Source organism: Halictus rubicundus, chromosome 11 (genome assembly GCF_050948215.1).
Source record: "Halictus rubicundus isolate RS-2024b chromosome 11, iyHalRubi1_principal, whole genome shotgun sequence".
In the NCBI taxonomy this organism is placed as follows: Eukaryota; Metazoa; Arthropoda; class Insecta; order Hymenoptera; family Halictidae; genus Halictus; species Halictus rubicundus.
The window spans coordinates 4,620,336-4,634,105 of NC_135159.1; the positions used below are offsets into that span (position 1 = coordinate 4,620,336).

Consider the following 13,770-nt stretch of genomic DNA (forward strand, 5'->3'; position numbering starts at 1 on the left):
GTTAAGAAGTTATCAACGAAAAACACGGACCAATCAGAGTGTGGTTACAGTTGATGAATTCCGGCCCGGCCAATACCAACGCCAGGCTCAGCGCGATCCGCTGTAGCCGTGCTCTGATTGGTTTGTACTTTTTGTTAATAACTCCTTAACAAAGCCGCGGAGAACAATTTCGCAAAGGAAAATGTTTCTTTAAATCACCTCAGGAATCATCCCTTTCAAGGAAATGCAACATTTTCGGGATACGTTGTATAGCTCTATCCGCTCTTCCACTGCATAAATCAGTCGATAATTCAGTCAGAGAGGAAATCTCTGGTTCAGTAAAAAATGTCGACTGAAAATAGTAACCTCCATCACTGCAAAATTCAGTCGATAGTTCAGTAAAACCAATCGACTAAAAATAGTAACAGCTACTATCGACTTAGTCGATAGTTTTTAGTCGATAGTGTCCATCACTATATACCTGAGACGGTCCCTTAGGTCCACTTAGGTCGTCTATTCTTTTTACACCGTGAATGGTATATAATTTATATTGGCCGAGATCTTCTCCATGCGCGACGATTTTGGCATCCGTAAAGTCATCCTGTATAATTTTGCAAAACTTGTTATGATATGATTTTGAAAAATGAATGCATAACACGTATATGTCAATCAAATATTAATAATAATTTACCAAAAATTCGTAGCACTCTTGTTTGGTCTTCTCGTTCTGGACTATTCTAGTACTTTCCCGCCAGTAATAGTACCTCACTACTTTCTTCGAAATATAGATACGTTACTGCGCTGGATACGCATGCGCGAAAAAATCGTCCAATGTATCACTGTGTAAACTGAAACCACTGCGCACTCTCTGTTGCTCTCCAATGTCACAGTATAAACAATTTTGAACGCGTCTGGGACCATTATTAGTTACTGTAAGTGCTACAAGTTTTATCTTTTATTTTATTTAAAGACATAGTTTTAACAGTAAGTAAGTAACTAACAGTAAACAGTTCAGCAAGAAATAGTTGAATCAGATAAAGGTAAGTACTTATGTATTTCTACATTAAATGTCAATTTAAATTAAGTAAGTTCATTTAAAATAAATTTGTGTAGAAAATTAAAAAAAATACAAGGTAGCAACTACTCTATACGATGGAGAAAGTAAAAGTTGCGCTTAAAAAACTATTTAAATAAACTGCAGAGGATAGACGAAAACGGTGTGTCAAAGAGTTTGACTACAATGATCTTCTGGTTTGTTCTTGATGTAGTACAGTCTTAATTTAATAGCCTAAATTTATTATTAATCTTATACTGTTGTAGGATAAATATGAAGTGCTACAAACACAAGTGGAGGAGTATAAAACAATATAAAAAGAAAGACGTGTCTCAAGACACCTCACATTAAATATAACTACAAATCAAATTGCGGAAGTAGACGAAGAAGAAAATATAAAATCGAAACAAGAGTTAGAACTTTATAAAGAAAAGTACCAGCACCTATATACTCAATATAGGACCTATATACTTAATATACTCTATCGATGTCGTTTATGATAATATATAATATTATGACAATAGGAGCAGGAGCAAGAGTAATATAGGGATTTAAATATAATATACGTACAAAACAAAATTAGTCACATTCTTGTTTATTAATATAATAAAAGTTAAATACCAAATACTATTTTATAAATAGAATTATAACTATATATAGAATTTCTGTGGTTGTACTTCATTTAAGTTATACAAAAGTTTTATTTACATATTATACTATTTAGACAAGTTTTCTTTTGAAAAGAAGTCTTATCTGTTACAATCCCTATTAACCGATTTTAGAAAATAAAATATCTTTAACCTAATAAATAATTTAAAAACATACAATTGCAGTGACAATTTAACAAAATTTGATCTCGTATGAAAGAATTTTTCGATACCTGTAAAGTCTAACGTTTCATGAGGTATTCATATTGATTCATATCCATGCCATGAATACATAACCTTTTTAAGGACGCTTCAGGACGCATGCGCACTAGAAATTGATTTCCTAAAAACGCCGAAGTTTCGCATTTATAAGAATCCTCTGCGGCGAAGAATGAATGACATAATGTTATAATTTGATCACCTTCCATAAGATCAGTATGATGATTCAGATACATACACATGTACATATTTTATAAAATATGCATACATACACTGTTTTTGAACACATTTCATAATTCTAATCTATTTTATCTGCTAATAGCATAGGTACTTGTGCTTTATATATTCAATTAATATCCCATATTATCTTTGATCCGTTTAAATTGTTCTACAATTTTGAAGATATACCCAAAAATAAAAAAGAAACATTTTATTGACCAATACATGTATAATTAATATGTGATAAAATATTTGCACAGAGGATTCTTTGTGTAAATTGACAGCAAGTGGTACTTGCTGTTTATAAAGATTGTACATGTAATATAAGACTTAAATGTAAACACTATACGTATTATGATACAAAGCACATAACATAGTTTACATATGTTGAATTTTTCTGAAGGTAGACTACCTATATTACAAATAATTTAAGCTTTATTAATTATTTTTTCACTTTTCATAGGATGTATTTACCCTCATTGACTGTTCCTATAGTAACGATTCATTTAGCTGGAAAAACACAACATATAGCTTAATATATCATCTTTTAACTGCACTTCCTCCTATTTTTTACTTAATAAATTGATTGTAGTTCATAAAAGCTTTATTATTCATTTGTAAAAGGTATAGAATTATTTAAAGGCATTACTAGTTCTAATAACTTGACAAAAAAAATTTAAGAAATACCTACCTGTTTAGTATTATATTTTTGTTTTTAACATTAGATGGTTGATCCTCCTAACACAAATTTAGAAGATCTAACACAAGTGTTAGAAGACATGGATAGTTTAGAGATGGAGTTACTTAATGACTCCTTTAAAAATACAAGATCTGTTACAAGTACTATTAAAGATTCTAATGCACAGTTGGATGGAGATTTGAAAAGAAAGGTCACGCTTAAAGGTGATTTAAAAATAAATAAACAGTATTTAGATATTTTAGGAACAAAACAAATTTTTATAATTATTATTTCAGCATAGTATAATCATTAAAATCTCTAATTATACATGTAGAACTTAATGTTATATTTATTTATTTATATTTAGTTACTTAAATTTTACATAATTTCTAAAAATTAAAAAAGATATTTTTGTTATATAGATATTAATGAAGATGATTCGTTAACTGGTTTGCTTCTTGATGATGAGGCTTCCTTGAAAGAAAAGAAAAATTTTCTTACAAGTGGAAGTAAAAGTAGCTTAATGGAAGATTTGTTTAAAATTAAAACACCAGCTACATCGGCAACAAGTATTAAAACGAATAATGAATCAGAAACAAAGCTTAATTTTGAAAATGATGATATCAATGAACTACTTTCGCAGAAGTCAAGTAATTATGCAGCTAGAAGCAATTCTATTTTATTACAAAATGAATCATCTACTGAAAAACATGAACAGAAGCTACAAAATGTTCTTAAAAATAAAGACGATATTTTAGCGAATAGGTTTGGTAATAGTAAATTAAATCTAACGGATGACAAATCAAAAAAATCATCGCTAATAGAGAGTTTATTTGAGAACAAAACTCGTTCATCTTTTACAAAAAATTTAGAATTTGAAAATCCTTCACATTCTGCAGAGTTTAGAACTACTACGCAGAAACAAAAATCTCAACTTGTTGATGAACCAAATAAACCAATGTCAAGAGAATCTCGTAGAGGCAGAAGAAATGCAAAAATCATAAATGACCCTCTTGGTTTATTATCCACTGACTTGTTATCTGAACAAAATTTTGACTTGGTAATTATATTAAAATGTCGATATTTAGTACCTTCATTAATTTCAGCTTCATATCATTTTTGAGCTCACTGTTCAATTACTTTTTTTTAATACTGATCTTTTATGATTATGTAGGTTCAATTCACTTAGAATAAATTAATTTACTTCCTCTTCAGTATATTTGCTTGTATTCTTGTAACTTTTCTAATAAAGACTTAATTTTTCTGTTATGTTTATTCTACTTCTTGATCAATCTATTCAGTTCTTCTATATTTTTATTTCCTGCCTTGTTCCTTGTATCATTCTTTTTAACTTTCTGTTAATTCCTTTCTCTTGATTACTTAATTTTACTTTCTATTTTGATCATTCTTATAACTCTTTTTTATCATATTTTTACATGATCTTCAGTCTTCTCTAGTCTGTTATTACATCTTTTTTTCATGTACATCATTCATATCTTTTTACTGATGCTTTTGCTTCTTGTTATATTATATGAATCATACCTATATACATCTTTCTTTAACACATTAAATGCGGAGCTAATTTTGTCTTGCTCTCTATTTCGTTTTTAATTAAATTTAATTTCAAAATATGCCTGTGCATAAGCGAAAGACTTGCTGACCTCAATTCTGTTTAATTTGTTTGAATAAAATCTATCAAGACGATGAACATATTCTTGAATATTGTATGAATTATATATTGTATACTATTTTATAAATTCGATACCGTCACGTTAATTTGTCTGCTATCTGCATGCATTAATATATGTATTAATTATAGTACATTTATATATACACATAATGTAGGAATCATATACTGAATAATGAAATAATAGACAACATAATATGTATTGTGTTATGTAGAGTAACAATTGTGTTAAACAATGCAGAGCAAAATGTCATAATCCTTACATACAGCCAGGCTACATAGAAATATTATTTACATTTATAATAATGTTTATATTAAACTGCAATTTTTAATATATCTCTTTAATTTTTAAGGTAACAGATGAGAATATACCAGCTAGAGATATAAATGTGCATACTTCTAAATTAGAAGAAAATTTACCAGAATGGTTGGGCGGTACAAAGAAATTTGAAGAAAAGAAAAGTAATGAAGTAAAAGAGGCTCCAAGAGATAATTTACCAAATGATGTGAAAACAAAACCTCTTGATAAAGATATTGTTGAACGTGAAGGTATCAAAAGTTCAACAAATTCTAAAGTACCTGATGAACATAGCTTAGCTCCAGAAGATATGTCATTATTATTTGGTGCACAATTTCACCAGCAGGCTGCAATTATAACTATGCAGCAACAAGAACACGAATTAAAGACTGCAGGTATACTATCTCAACAAAATGAACAGTTGAATAAGGTATCAGATGCTCAACAGTTGGTACTTCATAATCAAGAAAAGCAATTTAATTCGTTGTTAAAATTACAATTTGAAAGACAACTTTTATTGGAGAATCAAATAAAAACACAACAAGAACGCATTAATCAATATATACAAGTAAGCATTATCTTATACATAGTAATCATGCAAATCTTTCCAAAACAAAACGGTATGAAATAAATAAGAATATGCTTAAAATTTTATTTTTTAAGACCTTGATGGCCAAACCTATACCAATATCAAGTACTACATCAACTTACGCTAGTTGTAAATTTGAACAAAATGAAAAGGAAAGAAATATATCAAATGAAAAAGAAGAATTAGAGGAAAGAATAAAAATGCTGCAAGCAGAGAAATCTAAATTAGAGAATTTATTAGCTGCTACAAATGATAGGCACAATAATGAAGAGACTTGTCAAGTTGAGTTTTACGAGTATGTTTATTATATGTATAATGTTAAAATGATATAGAACGCAAGATATAAAATAAAACAATGAAGTTTTATTTCTAGGAGGCAAATTTCGTTTCTAAAAGAGGGAATGTTAAAATTCGAGGAAAGGGTACGACAAGAAATAGAAGTATTGGAAACTGACTATATAGCGAAATTAGAAAAATTGAGGAATGAAAAGGTACAAATGGAAAATCTGCATAAAGAAGAAATACATAATTTAAAGGTCAATAAATATGTGTTACCATATATTTATTAATAGTATTATTGATTATAAGAAATTTTATGTTACTTAACATAATTAAAAGTCCAACTTTTATTTATGTAATCGTTTCTTTAATTTTCTAAATTGAATAATACCAATAATTACTAATTATCCATACTATTTAAATTTTACAAATAGAATGAACACGTTCAACACATACAAGAACTTAAAGAACTACATTCTCAAAATATAAAGTTTTTAGAAAAAGAATATTCTAATATAACAGAAAGTATATGTAAAGCTAAGCAGACAGAAGATCAGGTAATGGAAACTATTACAACTCGAAAAATTGATGTGGAAAATATGTTAGAAAACGCTAATTCTATCATTGAAAACATGAGAGAAAATAAAGAAAAAATAGAACTTAAAGATATTGAGTTAACGGAACGCCGTGAAAATTATTTAAAAGCTTGTGAGAATGACATAAAAGGTAAACCTATTCAATTATATATCAATAAAGCGTTTTTCTTAATTATACTCAATAACTCACTCTGTTTGCTTTTTCTTTTAATACTAACATAATAAGTATATAAATTTATGTTGTACAATTAATGTTTACAGCTCAAAAAATTGAATTAAAAAATCAAACTAATATTTTGAAAGAGAATCATAATAAATTTATTGAAACAGTAGACAAATTTAGTATTCAACTTACACATCTTATGGGAGAACTTCAAAAGCACACTATGCATAGTAATCAAACACAAGAAATGCTTGAAAACAAGACTGCACTACTTTTAAGAGAAAGAGAGCTGTTTGAAGAAAAAGTAAAATGGGAAAGAGATTATTTACAGGTATAAATAAGGTTTCTATAAAAATCTGTATAGTACCATCTGAGTATGCTTATTAAAAAGAATTGATTGAAATGTGTAGCATGCAGTTTCCTATGATATTGCATTAATATTCATTTTTAGTAGATTTAGATTTACATACACCTGCATACTCCTAATTCATACATAGCAGGCAGGCTATTGTTGGCAATTTGACTGTGCCTGAAAAAGATTTTAAAAAATTGTTCTAATTACTAATATATTATTTTCATATAATAGTTCCTCACCACACACCATTCCCTGGATGATACCTTATCATTAACAGGCATTATTTTATACAATACTATCTTATGGAAAGAGAAATATGTGTCCACATTTCAACTAAAAATACGTGCATACATATTAGTGCTTATTTCGAATGCAATATGTTGACACGCATTAAACAATTTCTTTATTTCTACTTGAATATATTGTATGTATAGGCGTTGAAAGAATCTTGGACAAAAGAACACGATAGACAATTACAATTAATTCAACAAGAAAGAGAGGCAATAGTAGCAGAAAGAGTACAATTACAAACAATGAAAAGACTCAAATTTAATAGTGATGACATTGCCAAAGTTGAGGTACTAACAATTATGAAATAATATATAGGTTTCCTGTATTGAAACAATAATATGTATATTTTAATAACCTTCATAGTTAGAAGCTGCTATTCAAATAGCACAAGAAACTGCTGCTTGTGCTAACCATAAAAAACTACAATGGCAAGAAAAAATGAATGAACTTAATGTTCATAAACAAATTTTACAAGACAAGGAAAATCTGCTTGTTTTGCGTGCTAAAGAACTCGAAAAACTCACACAGGTACCATTTATTATAAAAAATACATATTATAAGGTTGCAATCGTATTTCTAAGATTCCAAGTATAATTTTTATATGGTTTTGCAACAATACAGTCAGCTTTAACAAAAAAGCATGAAGGAATGAAAGCTTTAGAAGATGCAAAACATTTAGAAAGTCGACACAAAGAGACACTTGGCTTGCTACAAATGCAACTTAAAGCATTTATGGAAAAAGAAAAAAAAATTGGCAGTGAACAATACAATATTTTAAAGTAAGTAAATGAAAAATTTTTTCTGTATTAAATTGAAAAAATATTTTTCAAACAGGTTATTCAACCGAAAATATATTTATTATTAATTAAATGCATGCCCTTATTTCAAAGGGGGCAAATGATCTCAGTGTCTTGCGAAACTGAGAAACCAGAAAGAGACACAAATGTATCGCATAGTTTTAGTCATGAAATGTTACCTTTCTCTGTTATACCTTCAACATCTCAAATCACTTCAGAATTAATGGTAAGGAAAAAATATTTGTGAAAGTAATATTGCTACATAAAATATCTCCTTTTTTTCTATCTTTTGTTACAGAAAATTGCAGACCCAAATTTAACTATGCTGAAATTAAGTCTTGATGATCATTATGATTCTATCACTTGAAATGTTTAAACTGTAAGATAGATATTAATATTTTATATGGAAGTAGATTGTATAAGTAATAGTTACTAAAATAGAATATTGTAAACTTAACATTTCAATACTATACAATATAAGAAACATATCAAATTTGTATAAAAAAATATTGATTTAATAATGTTATATTACTACATATAAATAAGTATCTCTACTGTTCATATCAACAACGAATCTCTTTTTAAATTATGCTTTTAAAAATCCATTTATATTTAAGAATAATACTTTACCATGAACAAGTGAATGTACATTTTATTTGAACTTTAAAGTTTAAGTTGAATTAGAAATAAAATATTTTTAAAAAATCGAAACTTATGATGTATCGATCAACTTTCTTGCATCATATTTGCAGTGTTCTGTAATGCTTTTGTTGCAGTCAGTATGGACTTTATCCTGGATGTTTCACTTGCTATAGAATTTGTACAAGATGTCTGTAAAAAAACAGAAAGTATAAAAAAAATTATAAATAGTAATTTCAATATATGTGACATAAAGTGACCTTACAATATTATTAACAAGATCTGTAGAATTAATGTCCTTTTGAGTGTCATTATCAAAAATCTTATTGACATGTTGTATTCCGTTTATGAAATCAATGGCTTGTGATATAAATGTAATTGTTTGTCTAAAATAAATCATGAAATTTACTTTTACTGGTACAAAGCAAGAATTCTAATCAGATTGTCATACCTATGGTGCTCATGAGAAATTGGTAATGCTGGTGGAAGCTCTTCATTATTTGTACATAAATTATATATTGAATGTTTATATGTTGTTATACGTCGAAGATTCTTACTAAAAGTTTCCTTAAACTCATTTCTCTCGTCTAAAATAGATATGCAATCAGAACTATAATTAAAACTAGGATAATAATATTAAACAAAATTGTGGAAACCTTTTATAGTTTTTAATGTCTTTATTAAATTATCATATTCTGTATGTTGTTCTCTTATCTTCTCTTGAAACTGTTTTTCACGGACCGCTTCTATTTTACGTAAATTTTCTATAAATGTGTTAATATTTTCCATTTTACAAAGTTTCAAAATATAATAACGTTAGAAGAAATATTCAAAATAATCCTTCCTTCGATAAACGCCAACCACGGAGTACTTTGGACACAGAGACCCCATAGCCACACAAAATATACCTGACTCGAAAGTCCTGTTAGAATCTTTGGTATTTGTGTCCTTGCAATCTCGGCTCTATACATTCCTAAAACTAGTCAAAACTTGGAAATAATTATCGGTGACATAATTTTAGTATTAACATTCATCCGTTTTCCAACGTTCATAATTTATCGCATGCGGTATTTCGTCCCTTTTCATCCAGAGCACCAAAGTGCCAGTATAAAGGACAGAGATAGCGGAAGTGGCAACGCTATTCGTACTACAGGACTTTCGCCTTTATATAGTGTAGTATCACAGACGAGGTATAAGGCAGTATAAGGATAGACCTATCATCTTATGGGGCTTCATGTCTCATGTTCTGAAATGTCGACTGTTCAAAAAATCAGAGGTTTTTAGAATTATTCGTTTATTTTTTTAATTTAATTCCTATCACTGAGGATGCTGTCAGCAAATTTTAGTTCCAATTGGTAATACAAGATGTGACACGAAAATGGTAATGGGGTTACATGACCCCAAAAATGTGGGCCACAAAAATATATTGGATGATAGGTCTATCCTATACCTCATCTATGGTAGTATACACCTACGAGACGATCTCGAAGTAAAACTGTATGCTATTTATTCTGTGGCTTAATTTTGAAATGTTTTCAAATTAGTAAACAGTTTACATACAACATTCAATGAAATATATCGTTTCGAGAACAGTTTTGCGATAGAATGGAGAGTAGTCAACAAAATATACTACCAACCAGTAGTCGTACTATTAACTCACCTTGGAAAACACGAACGCGAGGGAAACAGCGTTTTAGTTTAAATGTCAATGTTACACCAGTGGACGAAGAAGAACCTGTTCAAGAATTATCTGGTATTTTGCTCATATTATTATACTACATTCTTATATTGCTTATATTATTATTATTGTTGTTGTTAACGTTTTAATTAGAAAGTAGTCAAAATTATAAATTCATATTATATACAATAATAGAAGTATTGAAGAAATATAACAATATTTCAAATTTTATAGAATTATTACATCAAACATGGAACATTTATGGTGTATCTACTCTATTTAATTTTCATCAAGATGAAGTTCATCTAAAACAGTATTCTAAACGATTAAGGGAGGAAGTTGCAGCAACTTTGACACAAGAGGATGTTGCGTATCAAGCAAAAATGTTTGTTATGGATCATGTAACAACTAGACCTAGTCCAATGGATCCAGTACCAATTAAGGTGTTATCAATAACAAGATAAAAATTATACTGGGTGTTTTACCTGGTTTAAACACTTTCCTTTCCTTTCTTTATGATATGAAAAAATATTAGAAGAAAACATGATTTTGTTTCAGGAATCAAACACTGCAATGGCTAAAAAATTCATTTCAATGTTTTTGTAATTTTGAGTATAAAAAATTTAAACAAAATTTAGAGTAAGCATAAGTAGTAAATTATGATGTAAATCAATCAATATCAATATCAACACAATTAGTTCTATTCAGAAAAACTTTGATGATGAAAATCTTAGGAAGTGTAACCTTCAAATAACTTTTTGATCCTTCGAATCAAATCATGTCTTCTTCTGATATATTTTTGTATCGTCTAAAATAAGAGAGATATCTAAGATTCTCAAGTTAGATGAGACATCCTGTACAAAAGGAAATAGCTATAATTTTTTACTAATGTGTTTTTAACATACAGATCGAAGTACATGGAAGAAATTATGGTCATGAAAACGGTACAGAAATGTGTATGTATACAGGAATATTATTGTCTTGGAAAACTACCACCAGTGAATTAGCCACTCCTAATACTATGAGATTACCACTTCTATTATGTCGAGGTACACAAAGAACTATGCTTGCTGTTCATACTTTGTTAAGTCACATGTTTGATTGTGTGATTATTGAGCTCTCCGCTCAGGAGGATGATTTAATGTGGCTAATTCCAATTATAATTACTCCAACTAATAAAGAAGAGCATTCAAAACACAAAGGTGAAATTCGTATGGAATATAGAATTCCAGGATTACCTGATACAAATATGATACTGATGAAGTTTCAAATCTCAGATTTAGTAAAAATGTTAAGAACGTACGTTTATTTATTTAAAAAGATGTTTATAATACTTATAATATTATAAATTTATGTACTATATACATATGTTATATATCATTGTTTTCAGGATTATGAAAGATCAAACTGATACATCAAATGTTGAAATTTCCTTTAATTTGGAACACATAAAAAAATTTCGTGCTCTTTTATACGAACAAATATTACAAACTGCTTCCTTACAGTTAGGATTATGTATATTATGCAAAATCAGTTTACCTTCATTTTCAATCAGAGGAAATAAAGTAAATAATTATACTATTGATGACAAGACACATGCTAACAATCATTTTTTGTTTCTAAAATAATCTTTGTCATTTTCAGATGAAACTGATGAACACGGAAACTATGAATCGTGTTTTGTTATATTTAAATGAAAAATCCGTCGATATCCTTCATACATTAACTTCAGAGGTACGGATATATATATATACAATTAACTATATTTGTTTTTTAATATATTATACTGTACTTCTAAATAAGAAGCTCGTTCATCCAAATAAAAAATATTTGTTTTTAGGAATTTTAGTCTGCAATGTCCATCTGTGTCTAAAAAGTAAAGCATAATTTATTTATTTGATTATGAAAGTGACTATGAAAGTCTTATTTTAATAAAAAAAATAGACATACTTGCGTTTCCACTTCCTCCTTTCTCTTTTTGGCTTTACTGCTAAGAATATAATATTTGAAATCTATATACCCATCGGGTTTTTCATCAAGAGGTGCTGGTATAAAGATACCGAGTACTTCAGTCAACATAAAAGGTTTCAACCATGTTACAAGTGGAGTACGACCTTTCGTATATTGTCCATCGCGATGATAGAATAGTAAACCATCCAAAGGGGGCAAGTTGGGTAGAGTTGCTAATTCTGAACTTATATTTAAGCTACAACTAATATTTGGTAGAGACAATATTGGAAATGTATTCATGGGCATATTTCTTTCTTGTAGTTCTTTTATTTCTTGTAATTGTGATTTTAACCAGAAAAATCTGAATTCAGTCTGAAATAAAAAATTCTTTATAAATGACTGGTGGATCACAATAAATTTTAAAATATAAGTAATTATAGAAAATAAGAAATCTTACATCACAGTTTACAAGTGACTGATTGCACCATGCGAGCACATCCAAGACATAATATACTTTTTGTTGTTTTATCCAAATGCAATCGATGATAGTACAATTACCTCTGTGACCCGAAGGATTACCACCTGGAAGTGCTGAATAAAATTTTCCAAGTCGGTTACCTCGTTTATTATATGCCTTCGTTATACCCTACAAATAATATACAAAGTGTAGCACTAAATATGGAAATGACATTTTAATTTTAACATTCTTTTAAACATACTTTACATGCAACTACTAAAGTTCTTTTCCCTTCTGGACAAGGCACTATGATCCACTTTTCTACAAAATCTTGAGGTACATCTAACATCCATTCAGACATCATTAATTGATTTGCGTAACATTTATGTCGTTTGAATGAATAATTTCTCTTTTTGTAACTTTCGTCAATTTCCATATCCTCGTCAAGCTCTTCTTCGGAATTGAAAGCTTCCTCCAATATTCCACGTCCAGCATTAAATGCACTGTCTCTACATCTAAACATTATTGTTATAATTATGAAATGTAATAATGAATAAACATAAAAATTGTATGCATACCTCTTTTGAAATTGCAACAAACGCTGGCGTCTTAATTCTTGAGGAGTGTCAATATTTTGTATATTTAGGTTATAATTATCTCTTTTAATCGGCTTTTTATAAAATATAGCGCGTTGATTACCATTTTCTTTTTCATTTAGTCTTCTTAAATTATCTTTCACTTCAGTTGCCATAGTTGTCTAATATTTATTATGTGACACTGGATTGTGTATAGAAATAATGAATTAAAATTTTAGAAATAGGAATTTAATTTTCCTTCGAAGAGTGACAGATGTGTACGAACCTTTTCACAATATTTTAAAAATAGATTTATGTGATTTATGTATAAAATGAAAATTATTCATATACATTTTATTCGTTTAAATAATTCCCATTTAGTTTCGCGTAAAAACGTATTTACGCTGACATACTACGATTCGCATACTACGATCTGTTACAGTGATTTTTTTATATGTACTATGAATGTGGGACTTTACAATTGTGAATGACTACGTATTTATAGGTATTGAAATACAATCAACTACCAACAAAATCTTTCTACGTCATATGATTGGCAACATCAACAAACGAGTTTGTGTTGTTGCGCAATCACATGAACATAGGTACGATAGTGCAA

The 13,770-nt window shown here is 28.7% G+C and overlaps 4 protein-coding genes and 1 long non-coding RNA gene across 5 annotated transcripts; 3 read left to right on the plus strand and 2 right to left on the minus strand.

Moving 5' to 3' along the window:
• Nucleotides 1-822: 822 nt before the first annotated feature.
• LOC143359342 (uncharacterized) lies at nt 823-1,562 on the plus strand. Its single transcript, XR_013083102.1, has 3 exons — nt 823-1,019; nt 1,093-1,230; nt 1,300-1,562. It is a non-coding gene; the product is annotated as an uncharacterized LOC143359342 (long non-coding RNA).
• A 154-nt stretch (nt 1,563-1,716) lies between these two features.
• Nucleotides 1,717-8,285, plus strand: Twy (fas-binding factor 1 twitchy). The gene is made up of 13 exons (XM_076796543.1): nt 1,717-2,521; nt 2,844-3,021; nt 3,220-3,857; nt 4,838-5,350; nt 5,446-5,666; nt 5,745-5,907; nt 6,085-6,376; nt 6,508-6,740; nt 7,199-7,342; nt 7,419-7,583; nt 7,677-7,834; nt 7,946-8,078; nt 8,151-8,285. The coding sequence occupies exons 2-13, from the start codon at nt 2,844-2,846 to the stop codon at nt 8,217-8,219; spliced, it is 2,907 nt and encodes a 968-aa protein (XP_076652658.1). The 5' UTR covers nt 1,717-2,521; the 3' UTR covers nt 8,220-8,285.
• A 258-nt stretch (nt 8,286-8,543) lies between these two features.
• On the minus strand, nt 8,544-9,639 carry LOC143358980 (uncharacterized). The gene is made up of 4 exons (XM_076796549.1): nt 9,148-9,639; nt 8,943-9,078; nt 8,757-8,877; nt 8,544-8,683 (listed from the first exon to the last, which is right to left on the minus strand). The coding sequence occupies exons 1-4, from the start codon at nt 9,278-9,280 to the stop codon at nt 8,579-8,581; spliced, it is 495 nt and encodes a 164-aa protein (XP_076652664.1). The 5' UTR covers nt 9,281-9,639; the 3' UTR covers nt 8,544-8,578.
• Nucleotides 9,640-9,668: 29 nt separating this feature from the next.
• LOC143358981 (uncharacterized) lies at nt 9,669-12,142 on the plus strand. Its single transcript, XM_076796550.1, has 6 exons — nt 9,669-10,244; nt 10,404-10,612; nt 11,077-11,468; nt 11,560-11,734; nt 11,814-11,903; nt 12,010-12,142. Exons 1-6 carry the CDS (start codon nt 10,097-10,099, stop codon nt 12,016-12,018), a joined length of 1,023 nt encoding a protein of 340 aa, XP_076652665.1. The 5' UTR covers nt 9,669-10,096; the 3' UTR covers nt 12,019-12,142.
• On the minus strand, nt 11,837-13,735 carry Snup (snurportin-1). Its single transcript, XM_076796551.1, has 6 exons — nt 13,438-13,735; nt 13,155-13,353; nt 12,839-13,091; nt 12,577-12,765; nt 12,120-12,491; nt 11,837-12,038 (listed from the first exon to the last, which is right to left on the minus strand). The coding sequence occupies exons 2-6, from the start codon at nt 13,325-13,327 to the stop codon at nt 12,015-12,017; spliced, it is 1,011 nt and encodes a 336-aa protein (XP_076652666.1). The 5' UTR covers nt 13,328-13,353; nt 13,438-13,735; the 3' UTR covers nt 11,837-12,014.
• Nucleotides 13,736-13,770: the final 35 nt, after the last annotated feature.